Source organism: Danio rerio, chromosome 15 (assembly GCF_049306965.1).
Source record: "Danio rerio strain Tuebingen ecotype United States chromosome 15, GRCz12tu, whole genome shotgun sequence".
Taxonomy (NCBI): domain Eukaryota; kingdom Metazoa; phylum Chordata; class Actinopteri; order Cypriniformes; family Danionidae; genus Danio; species Danio rerio.
Genome location: NC_133190.1, coordinates 5,336,830 through 5,349,348, shown reverse-complemented (window position 1 = coordinate 5,349,348; position 12,519 = coordinate 5,336,830). Strand labels below are relative to the sequence as shown.

The 12,519-nt window shown below is 37.7% G+C and overlaps 2 protein-coding genes across 7 annotated transcripts in view; one reads left to right on the top strand and one right to left on the bottom strand.

Annotated features, from left to right (window-relative positions):
• The window catches only part of brwd1 (bromodomain and WD repeat domain containing 1), a 1,114,832-nt gene that overhangs the window by 806,811 nt on the left and 295,502 nt on the right, over window positions 1-12,519 (top strand). The gene's annotated exons all lie outside the window — the stretch shown is intronic.
• The window catches only part of mxf (myxovirus (influenza virus) resistance F), a 250,491-nt gene that overhangs the window by 219,269 nt on the left and 18,703 nt on the right, over window positions 1-12,519 (bottom strand). For 4 of the 6 annotated variants that reach the window (XM_017351057.4, XM_073924337.1, XM_073924338.1 and 1 more), the window contains 6 exons: window positions 12,232-12,354; window positions 10,416-10,548; window positions 10,158-10,316; window positions 6,861-6,937; window positions 6,519-6,779; window positions 3,266-4,690 (listed from right to left, as the gene is read on the bottom strand). In XM_017351057.4, coding sequence (XP_017206546.2) covers window positions 4,466-4,690; window positions 6,519-6,779; window positions 6,861-6,937; window positions 10,158-10,316; window positions 10,416-10,548; window positions 12,232-12,354 — 978 coding nt within the window. In that variant the 3' untranslated portion in view covers window positions 3,266-4,465. Of the gene's footprint in view, window positions 1-3,265; window positions 4,691-6,518; window positions 6,780-6,860; window positions 6,938-10,157; window positions 10,317-10,415; window positions 10,549-12,231; window positions 12,355-12,519 lie in introns of those variants that run through there. The other 2 variants (XR_012391244.1, XR_012391243.1) reach the window with 1 other exon arrangement.

Sequence of the window (12,519 nt, the reverse complement as noted above, 5' to 3'; positions counted from 1 at the left end):
CAAAATCTCATTGGCTTATATAGGCCAGATTTCTTTTTTTTTTTTCGACATTTATTAACAGAACGTACACCAATAAAACTGAATTGTGTTGTTCATAAACTGAATAAAAGTTAACAGATTAAGAGATGACTGAATTACTTATTGTATGTCTGGAAATCCCCGTAGTTCATATCAATTCTAAGGTTTATAACAAGTCTATTTTTTTTCTTTTGCCAACAAGTTGATCAAAGCAAACATCAGTAAACCTTTGAAGTTCATTTTCACTTTTGTTTTGCTTCTCTATACTTTTCTTTTGGACTGACCTTCACCAGCTGCAGCTATTCCTCCATTTATAATTACTAACCTGTTTTAATAGATATTTCAATTATACTGTATACTATAAATAAATATATTTTGGTTAAAGTTTTAGTTGCTTAACTATTTATTTTAGTTTTAGTTTGGTTAATACATCATGTTAGGCATTTAAACAGTTTTACATTCACCGGCCACTTTATTAGATCAGCAACTCAATACATTTAGGCATGTAGACATGGTCAAGACGATCTGCTGCAGTTCAAACCGAGCATCAGAATGGGGGAGAAAGGTGATTTAAGTGACTTTGAACATGGCATGGTTGTTTGTGCCAGACAGGCTATGTCAGAAACTGCTGATCAACTGGAATTTTCATGCACAACCGTCTCTAGGGTTTACAGAGAATGGACCGAAAAAGAGAAAATTTTCAGTAAGCGGTTGGTCTGTGCAAACCGTCGCTTGGGTTTAGGGAAGGAGGAAGAGGAGGGTGGCCGGGTCGGAACAGCGCAGGTGCGAACGGCGCGCGTTCCAGAGAGGCACCCCAGACGCGAAAAGCGCGCACATCGGCCTCTCGCGGATCCTTGAAAACAAAAAACGCTCGAATACGTACCTTCCGGGAGGTATATTGCAGTCCCCAGAAACGTCCGTGGGGCTACGTTTCCTCAATGAGCCCGGGTTGTTTTGGTTTATAATACCATAGTAAAATGTCTCTAGCCCCCCATCCAGGTCTGATTACTGTTTACACAATTACACTTAAATCACAAAGTGAAGTAGACCAAAAGATCCTCAAAAACAAGACATAATGTCAAGCCTTTTAAATTTGATTGCTTTTGCTTTTTAATCATTTTAGCACAGAGCTGCAACACACAGTTAGAAGATAATGGAAGAGACGTTCTCTTTTTTGAATAAGTGTATTTCATTAATAAGGATCAATTTAAATATTTAATGCAGTCAGTAAGCAATAATATTGCATTTTCAATGAGGGACATTAAAGTAAGTCGCTTTGGATAGAGGCGTCTGCTAATTGACTAAATGTAAATGTAAGAACTAAATCTCAACAGATAATAAATGAACTAAAATTCTGCATTTATAACTAGGCTATGTAACTAGTAATTATTTATTTCCGGATGCTATCCAAGTTTTAACGTGATTATATTCATGAAATCATAATAAATGGGTTAACATCATTTATCCCAAAAACACACACTAATGAAACACTTTCTCAAAGTCATATAAGCTTTATTATATCCCAAGTATGATCCCAACTGATTTTTTTTTTCTCACAGTAAAATCTGTCGTTACAACCTCCAGTGGATAAACATCAGGGTGAGTAACAGAGAGAACTTCTATTTTATGCTATTAAAACATAAGGCTAGCTTCAGAATCAAAACATTTTTTAACTGGGTTATTAGCAGTCTTCCTCGTTTGCAAAAGAGATGCTTAATAGTGTCTTCAAAAAAGTGTGTTCTTATGTTGAACACAAAATATATTGTGTAGAATGTTGGAAAGCAGAAATCATCTGCACACTGTGGTTTTCTTGTTATATAATATGTATGTCAATGACCCCAATTGTCCCCATGATTCTTCAGAATATCTTGTTTTGTGTTTTATTAAAAAAGAAATCAATAAAAGTTTAGAACCACTAATGTTTTGCCTCCTATAAGGCTGGACTAAACAAAAGTTATGACTGCATATACAGTTGAAGTCAGAATTATAAACCCCCCTGTTTATTTTTTCCCCCATTTTCTGTTTAACGGAGAGTATTTTTTTCAGCACATTTCTAAACATAATAGTTTTAATAACTCATCTCTAATAACTGATTTATTTTATCTTTGCCATGATGACATTACATAATTTTTGTCTATATATTTTTCAAGACACTTCTATGCAGCTTAAAGGGGTTTAACTAGGTTAATTAGGTTAACTAGGCAGGTTAAGGTAATTAGGCAAGTCATTGTATAACTGGTTTGTTCTGTAAACAATTGAAAAATATAGCTTAAAGGGGCTAATAATTTTGACCTTAAAATGGAGTTTAAAAATTAAAAACTGTAAAAACAAAATTCTAAGAGAGTCTAATAATTCTGACTTCAACTATGTAAAACTTTGGCAATGCTTTTTTGTTTGTTTGTTTGTTTGTTTGTTTGTTTGTTTGATCAAGAAAGTTGAGCATTGGCCATATATTTAGTTAAAAGATAAGTTATAAATATTGTTGAGCATTTGACATCTCTAAAGATCTGTTAAATAAATAATTTTAAAAAACATTTTAAAAATCAGAGTTAAATCAAGCCTGAGGACTAATATGAATATAAATTACTAATTTAGCTGCTGCTTAACTTTTTATAAATACAATTATTTTCTCTCATCTTATTGTGCTACAAGTTAGTCTTATAAAAACATAAATATGCTTATATCAATATATATATTAGGTATAAACAAGCTGTGAACATGTATTTAAAAAGCCATGGGAGATAGTAATAGTATTCAAGATGATAAATTATTGACACTTGATAACGTTTACATTTTTGATCATTTGTGTTTGTTGTAGAAATTACTTTGTGATCTTTAAAGGACAATTTATACTAAATAGAATAGACAATTTAGATATCAGTTGATGGGTTACTGTTTAACTAAATTTACAAAAACTATTTTTCAACAATCAATTTATTCAGAATAAACAGCAAAAGTAAGCCCAAGGCACTCGAAATTTGTGGAAAATATATATATTCAAAAGCTTTTATTACAGTTTTAAGGAATAGCCATGTCAATAAAGGCTTTTAAATATATTTTTCCACATTTTTCGAGCGCCTTGGAGTTACTTTTGCTGTTTATTCTGATGAATCCCTTACCCAAAGAGCACCGACTCGTTCATTAAGCTACCCCTGAGCACTTTTTTGATTGATTTTGAATCAATGTAGTGATTCAATTATAGCTGCAGAAGGATGCCTTGAATTAGGCATGGGACGATAATCATTTTCAAGCTATACCACGATTTGGAAAACGTCAAGGTTTTAAAACCACCAATATGATCTGTAATACCATTCATGTGTATGATTTTTTAATTTAATTAACTTTTTTTTTTTTTTTTTTAAGGACAACCATCAGAAAAATATCCAAAGATGCCGTTTTAAATGGTAAAGAAATCTGTGTTTTTGAAATTAATGAAGACATTAGAAGTCAATGACTGCTCCAAAATATAATCAATCTTTCAAAAAATAAAATATATTGTTTTCAAAGGTCAAAAAATGTTTGTTTTTTTACCCAGACATTTTAAAATAATATATTTTAGAGCAGTAATCACAATACTGCTAAACCTTGATATTTTTATCCAAGATTATCTTACCATCAGAATCTTATACCGGCCCAGGCCTAACCTGAAAATATCAGCTATATAAAAAAATTCCCTTTAAAGTTTAGTTAAGGAAAATCAAATATGTAATCAATTACTTGCTTTTAATTTTATTAACTAGGATCTGATATTTGATGACTTTTTGTCATGGAATGTGGTTAATTTTGTAACAATCACAATCCTGCCCAGGGTCTACAGATGCTAATTAGCTTTCTAGCTAAATCTGGCAAAGCATGTCATGTTGTAAATCATTCCTGTACAAATATATGAAATAAACCTAACTAAACTAATCTAGATTATTGTGCAAAGAGGCAGTTTCAATACCAAAATCATACGCCAAAGGTTCTGCTACGAGACCAGGACTCTAAGACTCTTGCTAACCCTACCCATATCCGCTAGTTACAAGTTATTGTAAGTATGTTAACTAACACAAAATATTAATAATTTATCACTGTTGCTAAATCGTTACTATATTAAAAAGCTGCCTGATATGCTGCAGCTAGTCATGTCAACATACTGTAGTAATTTCTATAGTGTTTTTGAACCATAGGCTACCATAGTAAAGAGTATTATAGTTACAACACTTTGTTATACAGCAAACTGCATTAACTATGGAAAACTGAGGATTATCATAGTATAATATTCCTGATAATTGTAGAAAATTAGAGTATTGGGTAATTTATATTACTATAGTTGTTGTCTAGCCATAGCAACTGTAGAGTTACCAGATTTAATTAAGTACTTTACTATAGTATGGTTCAAAACACTGTAGTCTAGAGTGACCTGATGCTAAATGCATTGATTTGCCTGATATTTAATAAAGCTGTCTCATAGTCTGGTGCTGATCAGTTCTTGAGCTTGTGTGAGACGTTCCAGACGATGCTTCAGGTCAGCTCTTATGCGTTCCCGCTCCGAGTCTTCACTCAGCAGTTTGGGCACATCTGCTCCGTTCCTCAGTTCTAGCATCTGATGGCGAAGTGTCTTAGCTGCATCTTTTAGCATGAAGAGGGTTATCAGCATTGGCACATAGTCTGTGAGGCGCTGGTAGACGATCTATGGAGAGAGAACATGAATAATAGCACATGGGGATTTCTAAATTTGTGGGTGCTTTTAAATTTGTAAGTGTTTTCTGTAGCTTTTGTGTAAGGCAGGGACGTCCAGACTCAGTCCTGGAGGGCCGGTATTTTGCAAAGTTTAGTTCCATCCCCCATCAGACACACCTGGGCTAGCTAATCAAGCTCTTACTAGGCCTTCTAGAAACATCCTTACAGGTGTGTTGAAGCAAGTTGGAGGTAAAATCTGCAGGACACCGGCCCTCCAGGACAGAGTTTGGACACCCCTGATGTAAGGGATGTCGGCAGTTGTTATTGCAGATTATTACACAGCTGTCTGGAATACTTGATTCTGATTGGTCAGTCGTGTCATTCCAAGATATGTTATTCCCTGATAACAACCCCTGAAGCTAATAACACAGGCTCACCTGGCTACTCCAAAAAAGCAGCTTAATTGTCAGCGAACATGTTTTCTTCCATGTGCTTGCAAGTCACGCAGCAGTTTTTGACTGTTTGGCCGCCATCTTGTGTCTAAATAAAATGTAGATTAGTGTATGCTTCATTCAGCTGTTTATGTTTACTCAGCTTTGCCTTTGAATAAGGAATAAATAAATGTTGTCTAATTTGTTTTATTGTTACGTTTTGTGGCAAGTAGCTGTCTAATAAGTGGAATAAAGTACATCCAGGCAGTTGTTTTCGCAGAATAAAGTCCTTATACAACAGCTGATAAGCCTGTCGAGTGAAAACAATGGCCTGGATGTATTTTTTTCCGCATACTAGACGATTACTTGCACACAAAACAAAAAGTTGACACAAAGTGCGGTTTATTTATAAACTAATTTCGAATGGATCATTTGCTTATGATTAATCCTGGCTGGTCCCGCATCAGCTACAAATATGATGTCAATTAGATGGATACTAACTCACTGTAAGTAATAATAATAATAATAATAATATAATAATAATAATAATAATAAAAATTTATTTGTAATGCGCTTTTCTTAGACTCTAAAGCACTAAGCAACCAGAGTTTTACACTTTAGTCATCTTCGTCTTGAAGACGAAGACCTTCCACCCCTACTACTCCTTCTCTTGATAGGGCAGCACAGCGGCCCAGTTGTTAGCACTGTTGCCTAACAGCAAGAACACCACTGGTTCGAGCCATTACAAGGACAGTCAGCGTTTCTGTGCAGACTCTGCATGTTCTCCCCGTGTTTGCATCGGTTTTCCCTCGGTTCTCTGGTTTCCTCCCACTGTCCTTAGACATACAAAATACATAAATTCACTAATTCAAAGCTGCATCATAAACAAACTCTTAGTCAGCTATACCTCATAGCTATTCCTTACACATTCACAAGCAGGGGAGTTCTCCATGCCTACCAGAGCTCAAACTCCCCTATCGCCCTTCAAATAGGAGGGAGCCCTGGGCTCGAGCATATTCTGAGCTCAGTCCTCTCTCTCTTGGTACAGCATGTTAAACACGCTTTATAATCAATCATCAAGTGTGAACTGTTGAAAAATTGTTCTGGGACATAATAGTTTATGAAGTCTTAATTAAAGTCAAAGCTGACAGAAACAAAAACCACTGATGGAGCATACACTAACCTACATATTATACAGTCACAAGATGGCGGCCAAACAGTCGTCAAAAACATATTCATCTGTGTGAATGTGAACATATTCGCTGACAGAAGATTTGAAGTAACCGGAAGAACCTGTGTTATTAGTTTCAGTGGTTGTTCTCTGGGAATATTATGCCTTGAAATGTCACGACTCGCCAATCACAATCAAGTATTCCTGACAGCCATGCAATAAGCTATGTTACCCACCTCATAATAGAGAACCATTTTCTCTGTTACTAGATCTCTTGTATCCAACATTGCACAGCCTTTAGAGTTAAAAACCATGTCTTCATCATACTGATTCCTGTCGCTAGTGTTTAACCCCATCTTCGGAGGGATGTCAGAGTCATCCAGTTTCTTTTGCAGCACTTTGTCCTGAGTGAAAACCAGCTGCTCCATATTAATAAACTCTTTAATTCTCTTCTCCGCTTTGGCTTCTTGCTTTGACTGAATGTCATTAATCATGTTCTGAGAAGAAGAATATGATATATTAAAGTCAATAATAACAATATTTATAATGATATGAAGATTTTTTGTAATTTTACTTACAGAGATAATGTATCTCATTGGAGGGTACTGGTCAAATGACAAATAACAAGCCTCCCTGAACTTATTTTGAACAATCTCTGAAAAAAAAAAGGTCTAAATTTAACAAGTGATTTAACTTGAAGCACTTCACACAGAATGTGTTTTTACTTTACAATATGCCACTCTTCTGTTGTTTTTTCATTTGATGGATGTATGTAACCATTATGCTGCGTTCACACCAGACGCGGCATGCGCGTCAAGCGCGAGTGATTTACATGTTAAGTCAATGCAAACGCGCGAATAGACATCCTGCGGCGCGAATGAAGCAAATTGCGCGAATGGCGCGGGGCGAATTTAGCGTTTTGCGCATTTGACGCGCGTAACGAGCGTTTTGAGGGGGCGTGATTGTGACATAGAACCTGTTGTCTGTGTTCCGAGGGAAATCCTCCAGCCTTCACCGACAACAGTTCATCAAACTCAGCTTGGCTCAGTCAGAAGCACCGCTGAAAGCCTCTGTCATCCAGGTTCAGTTTCTGGAGGAGTTTATGAGCTCACAGAGCTGGATTCACCTCTGAAAGCATGTAGTGGACGTATCGATGCTGTTTTTCAGTCTTCATAAAGCACATAAACACTGTTATTTTCTTCATGAAATCCATGTTAGCCATTTATGAAGCTAGAATCTTCGGGTAGACAGAAGCCCCGCCCATCACGCGAATCCGCGTCTGTTCTTATGTGAAATTGACACGCGAATGAAGCGGGGTTTGACGCGCGTATGAAGCGAGTAGACTCAAATGTTTACGCGGCTATTTACGCCCGAATAGCGCGATTTATCCGCGCGTTCCGCGTCTGGTGTGAACACAGCATTATGCTGACATGCTGCGTCTTTTGAAGTTCCCAGCACTGTGTTTGAAGGGTGCTTTCACACCTAGATGTTTGTTTTGGAACCTGTCAGGTTTGCCCCCTTAGCTTGATTTATTTGAACATAAATAAAACTCACAATTGCACTTGGATCCACGCCAAAACAATTGGTCAGAGACCGCCTGAATGAGGTGATCTCGGCTCGATCGAAACAAATTCTAGAGTGGTTAAATTGTAGTAAGAAAGCAATACGATTCAACGAACAAACAAATCAGACTATATCACAGTGTATTATGGATATGTTATTAGCATATATACAGTATGGCTATAAAAAGAGTGAATGATGAGTAAAGGTATCATTCCTAATGGTAAAAGTGTGTTTATGTCGAATAAAAAAGTGAAAGTGTGCTGTCTAATTGAAATAATAACAAAATTCAAAATGTCATTAGTGCCAATTGCCTAGTGGTTAGGGTTAGTGCATCAACACATAGCACCAAGGTGCTCACAGTGACCCGAGTTCGATTCCCTGCTTGAGGTCCTTTGGCAATCCTTTCCCTATCTCTGCTCCCCACACTTTCCTGTCTGTAAAATCTTCACTGTCCTATCTAAATAAAGGTGAAATTTATTATTTATTCCTAAAAAGGTAATTATATAGTGTCATCAGGGCCGGAGCAAGCTGAACTGCCGCTCTAGGCAGAGAACGATCATGCCACCCTCAACCCCAATGTGAAAACGAAAGTGACCGGTTATGAAAATGAAGTGAGGTGTCGCGGACCTCTTTTCCAGTGCACTATGCGCGGATATAACTGAGGACGCGGGTGTCGCGGACCTCAGTTCTGCCGCCCTATGCGCGGATATAACAGGACACGCGGGTGCTGATGGAGGTGTCGCTGACGCCGCCCTCTCTATTCTGTATTCTGCTATGCGTGAATATATTTGAGGACGCAGGTGGTGAGGGAGGTGTCGCGGACATAACTGAGGACGCGGGCGGTAAGGGAGGTGTCGCGGATGCCGCCCTCTCTATACTGCCGCCCTAGGTGGCCGCCTAGGTCGCCTCTATGGACGCGCCGGCCCTGAGTGTCATTAACGTTTTGGTTAACTCGACCTCTTATATAGAATGTATATATATTTTACAACCCTTGACAATTAAAATGAGGCTATGTATGAGCAATTCTTCTTATTTATATTTGATGATAACTGTCTGTGGGTGTTATCATTTAAAATGAAAACACACCTTTTTGCTTATAATTTCTAATTTCTTACATATGATAGCTGAGCAGAATCATGGAAAATAAACCAATCTCTGACCAATGTGAGGAGAGTTTACACTCACGTCAATTGTTTTTAACTATTTCGGTCCATTTAGAAACTTTGCTTTATAAAAGTGAACCACATGAAGAACAAAAAGCAAGATTTTAACAATTGTAATCCCTGCTTCAGAACAAAACAATCGATCTACAGGTGAGAAGGCACCCTTAGATGTCTTATTAAGTTAAAAGAACTTCCAAAGCAGTGAACTAATCAGAAGAATTCGGAAGTGGGACAAACGTTGCAAGTTTCTGCAGAAAAACTAAGCTTTAACCAGCATAGGCTGGTTGGTTGGTTTTAGCTGGTTGACCAGCCTGGTTTTAGAGGGGTTTATGCCATTTCCAGGTTGGTTTCCAGCCATTTCCAGCCAGGTCTTAGCTGGTCAGGCTGGAAAGTGACCAGGTAAATCTAGTTAAAACCAGCCTGGTTTAAGCTGGACATAGCTGTTTTTGGCTGGGCTCCCTGCCTGGCTAGGCTGGTCAAGCTGGTTTTAGCTGGTCATCTCCCAGCCTGACCAGCTAAGACCAGGCTGGAAATAGCCTGTAAATGGCCAAAACCCCTCTAAAACCAGCCTGGTTAACCAGCCAACCAGCCTAGGCTGGTTTAAGCTGTTTTTTTCAGTAGGGTGGCACTCAGTGGCTGTTTCCAGATACCATAGTGCGTTTTGCTATGCTTTTTTAAACCTTTTAAGATGTCCACACTATTGCTTGTTACTAATTGCAGGTTTTGCATGCTGTCCTGGGAGAGAACCCCAAGCTCGGAGATAATTGTGCCCAGTGCTCCTGCCTGGTCATTTAGCATGAAAGGGGGTCAGGTAGGTCTCGAGAACTCCCCCGGTAAAGGAGGAAAGGGGGAGATGCAATGGATGGGAAAACTCTTCACAAACAAAGATTAGGGAAGTAAGTTGAAATGTGTGATTTATTGTAGGCTTGGAATCATCTGATTGGTTCATTTATAATTGTAAATGAGAGACCAGCTGTGATCAATAGTATGCTCATAGCATAGTATGCACTCCTCTCGGAATTAGTTTATAAAACTTTGTTGCGCCTCGTTCTTTTAGAAGCAGATATGCATTCAGAGTGATTGAGCACTTACAGTTACCAACATGACCTGTCACTTGATTCGAACTGGACATAATGAAACCCTCCATACCTCGCACATCATTCAGCGTTTCCATAGCCGGCTCCTGAAGGGCTGCCACGTGGTTTTGGATGACACATTCATATTCGCAGAACTCACTGAATGTCAGCAATTCTCTGCCACGATGAATCTCATTATACTTCTCTATCATTTCCGTCACTCTTTCTTTGACTAAATGCGTAATGACAATAAGAAAGAGTACAGTTTATGGATTATGGTCGTCCTACTAAGGAAAGAAATAGTTTCAATTGGTAAAATATCATCACTTACATAAGACCTCGGTGCTCCTCAGATGGTTGTCCCATTTTCTGAACACAGGACGCAGGAGTGTGTACAAGTTCTTGTCTTGTGAATGTCCTGTTCTGCTCAGTTCATTTATTTGATCGCTGAAGTTCAGTATAATCTTTAGAAGAAGAAGAGATATTCTAACTGTCAGAACATTACACTCTACTATCTTTACACTCCACTCACTGCTGGGTTGTTTTAACCCAGGTCTGGGCCAAATGTGGACAAACCCAATGCTGAGTTCATTAATAAAAAATTTGGTCCCACTTTACATCAATATTCGCTATACTTGTGAACTTAAATGGTAACTAGAGTACTACCGTATGTAACTACAGTGTGTGTACACACTGGTACATAGTATTTACTTCTGTAATATTGGTGTGACTACACACATGTAACAACCTACTGAATAGTATGTGTAGGTTCAAATGTTCAAAGGTTCAATCTTTGGTAAACTACCCTTTTAATGTGAATTACTGATGTGATTCTACAATTTACCTTAAAACAACATATAAACATGGCATTTGTTTATTTCTGTATACACTTATACTTTTTGGCCAGAAGTTTGATGTTGTTAAACAGTTGCACAAATGTTTAGGTTTTATATATGACAGTATTTTGTGATTATTTAACATGGAGTGGACAGTTCCTGAGGATTTACCCTGTAATAACACTGGTATCACAAGGTAAAACCTTCTAATGCAGCGTTAGTTCTGCCATTCCTATTCTAATACAGTCTGGGTTATGGGTGCGTGTTTGAACAGACATACACACATTATTAATAATAATAACATCTAAAGATGGCAATCTTTGTGGGTTTTTTTTCCAAATACAACTATTTTGTAACATTCATTCGTTCATTCATTTTTCTTGTCGGCTTAGTCCCTTTATTAATCCGGGGTCACCACAACGGAATGAACCGCCAACTTATCCAGCAAGTTTTTACATAGCAGATGCCCTTCCAGCCACAACCCATCTCTGGGAAACATGCACACACACATTCACACACACACACTCATACACTACGGACAACTTAGCCTACCCAATTCATCTGTACCGCATGTCTTTGGACTGTGGGGGAAACCGGAGCACCCGGAGGAAACTCACGCAAAGGCAGGGAGAGCATGCAAACTCCACACAGAAGCGCCAACTGAGCCGAGGTCCGAACCAGCGACCTTCTTGCTGTGAGGCGACAGCACTACCTACTGCGCCACTGCCTCGCCTATTGTGTAACATTTTGTCTTAAATGAGCATAAACCATTAAGAAAGCAATCGAATGCTTTCATTATAACATTAGATGTGGGCATTTTTAAAATGACATCTCTATTATTTATTATAATCAAACGAAAATCCAAATAAATGAGATTAATTTGTTGCTCTTTAATCTGAATGTGTAAGTTAAACTGTGAAAAAAAGATTAATGAGATTTTGTTAACTTGATTTCTTTATATTAGCTATTAATTTTAATAAGCTGAACATTTTGCTAATTTATTTGCTGCTAATGTATACTACTTATTTTTTTCTTTTGTAAACAATAATAATAAAGCATATTACTGATGGTTCAACAATTTATTTACAATGAAACAGCTGCAGAAGAACAGATTTAGTAATTTGGGGATTTTTTTTAGGTGGGTGGGAGGTCCCTTATTATGGTGGGCATATCCCTTATTATCACATCCCAATGTTGACAGGTATGCCCTGGCTACCCTACATATGAAACTCTCTTTTCCCCTGCAAGTTCAACTTGAGTACTAAGCGAGTGACCAAGAGTGTGATGTGAACCCAGCATTAGAGCTCTTACCTCACTGAGAAAAGGTCCCATTAGCTCTTCATTCATAGGTGGACCCTGATCATAGTTTTTAAGTTCTCGTTGCACATTGAGGACTTTATTCTGAATCTCCTCAGTCAAGGTTGGAATTGATTTCTGTGACCATAAGAAAACATATTTTATATTGAGAGAAATGTGAATGGCAAAAAAAAAACAACAACATCAAACATAGACTCAACACTGAACATGGACTCAATAGCCTATCAACTATAAATCTTTTCGACTCCGACTTCAGAGGCTAAGTTTTTCCTGCTGTCATGT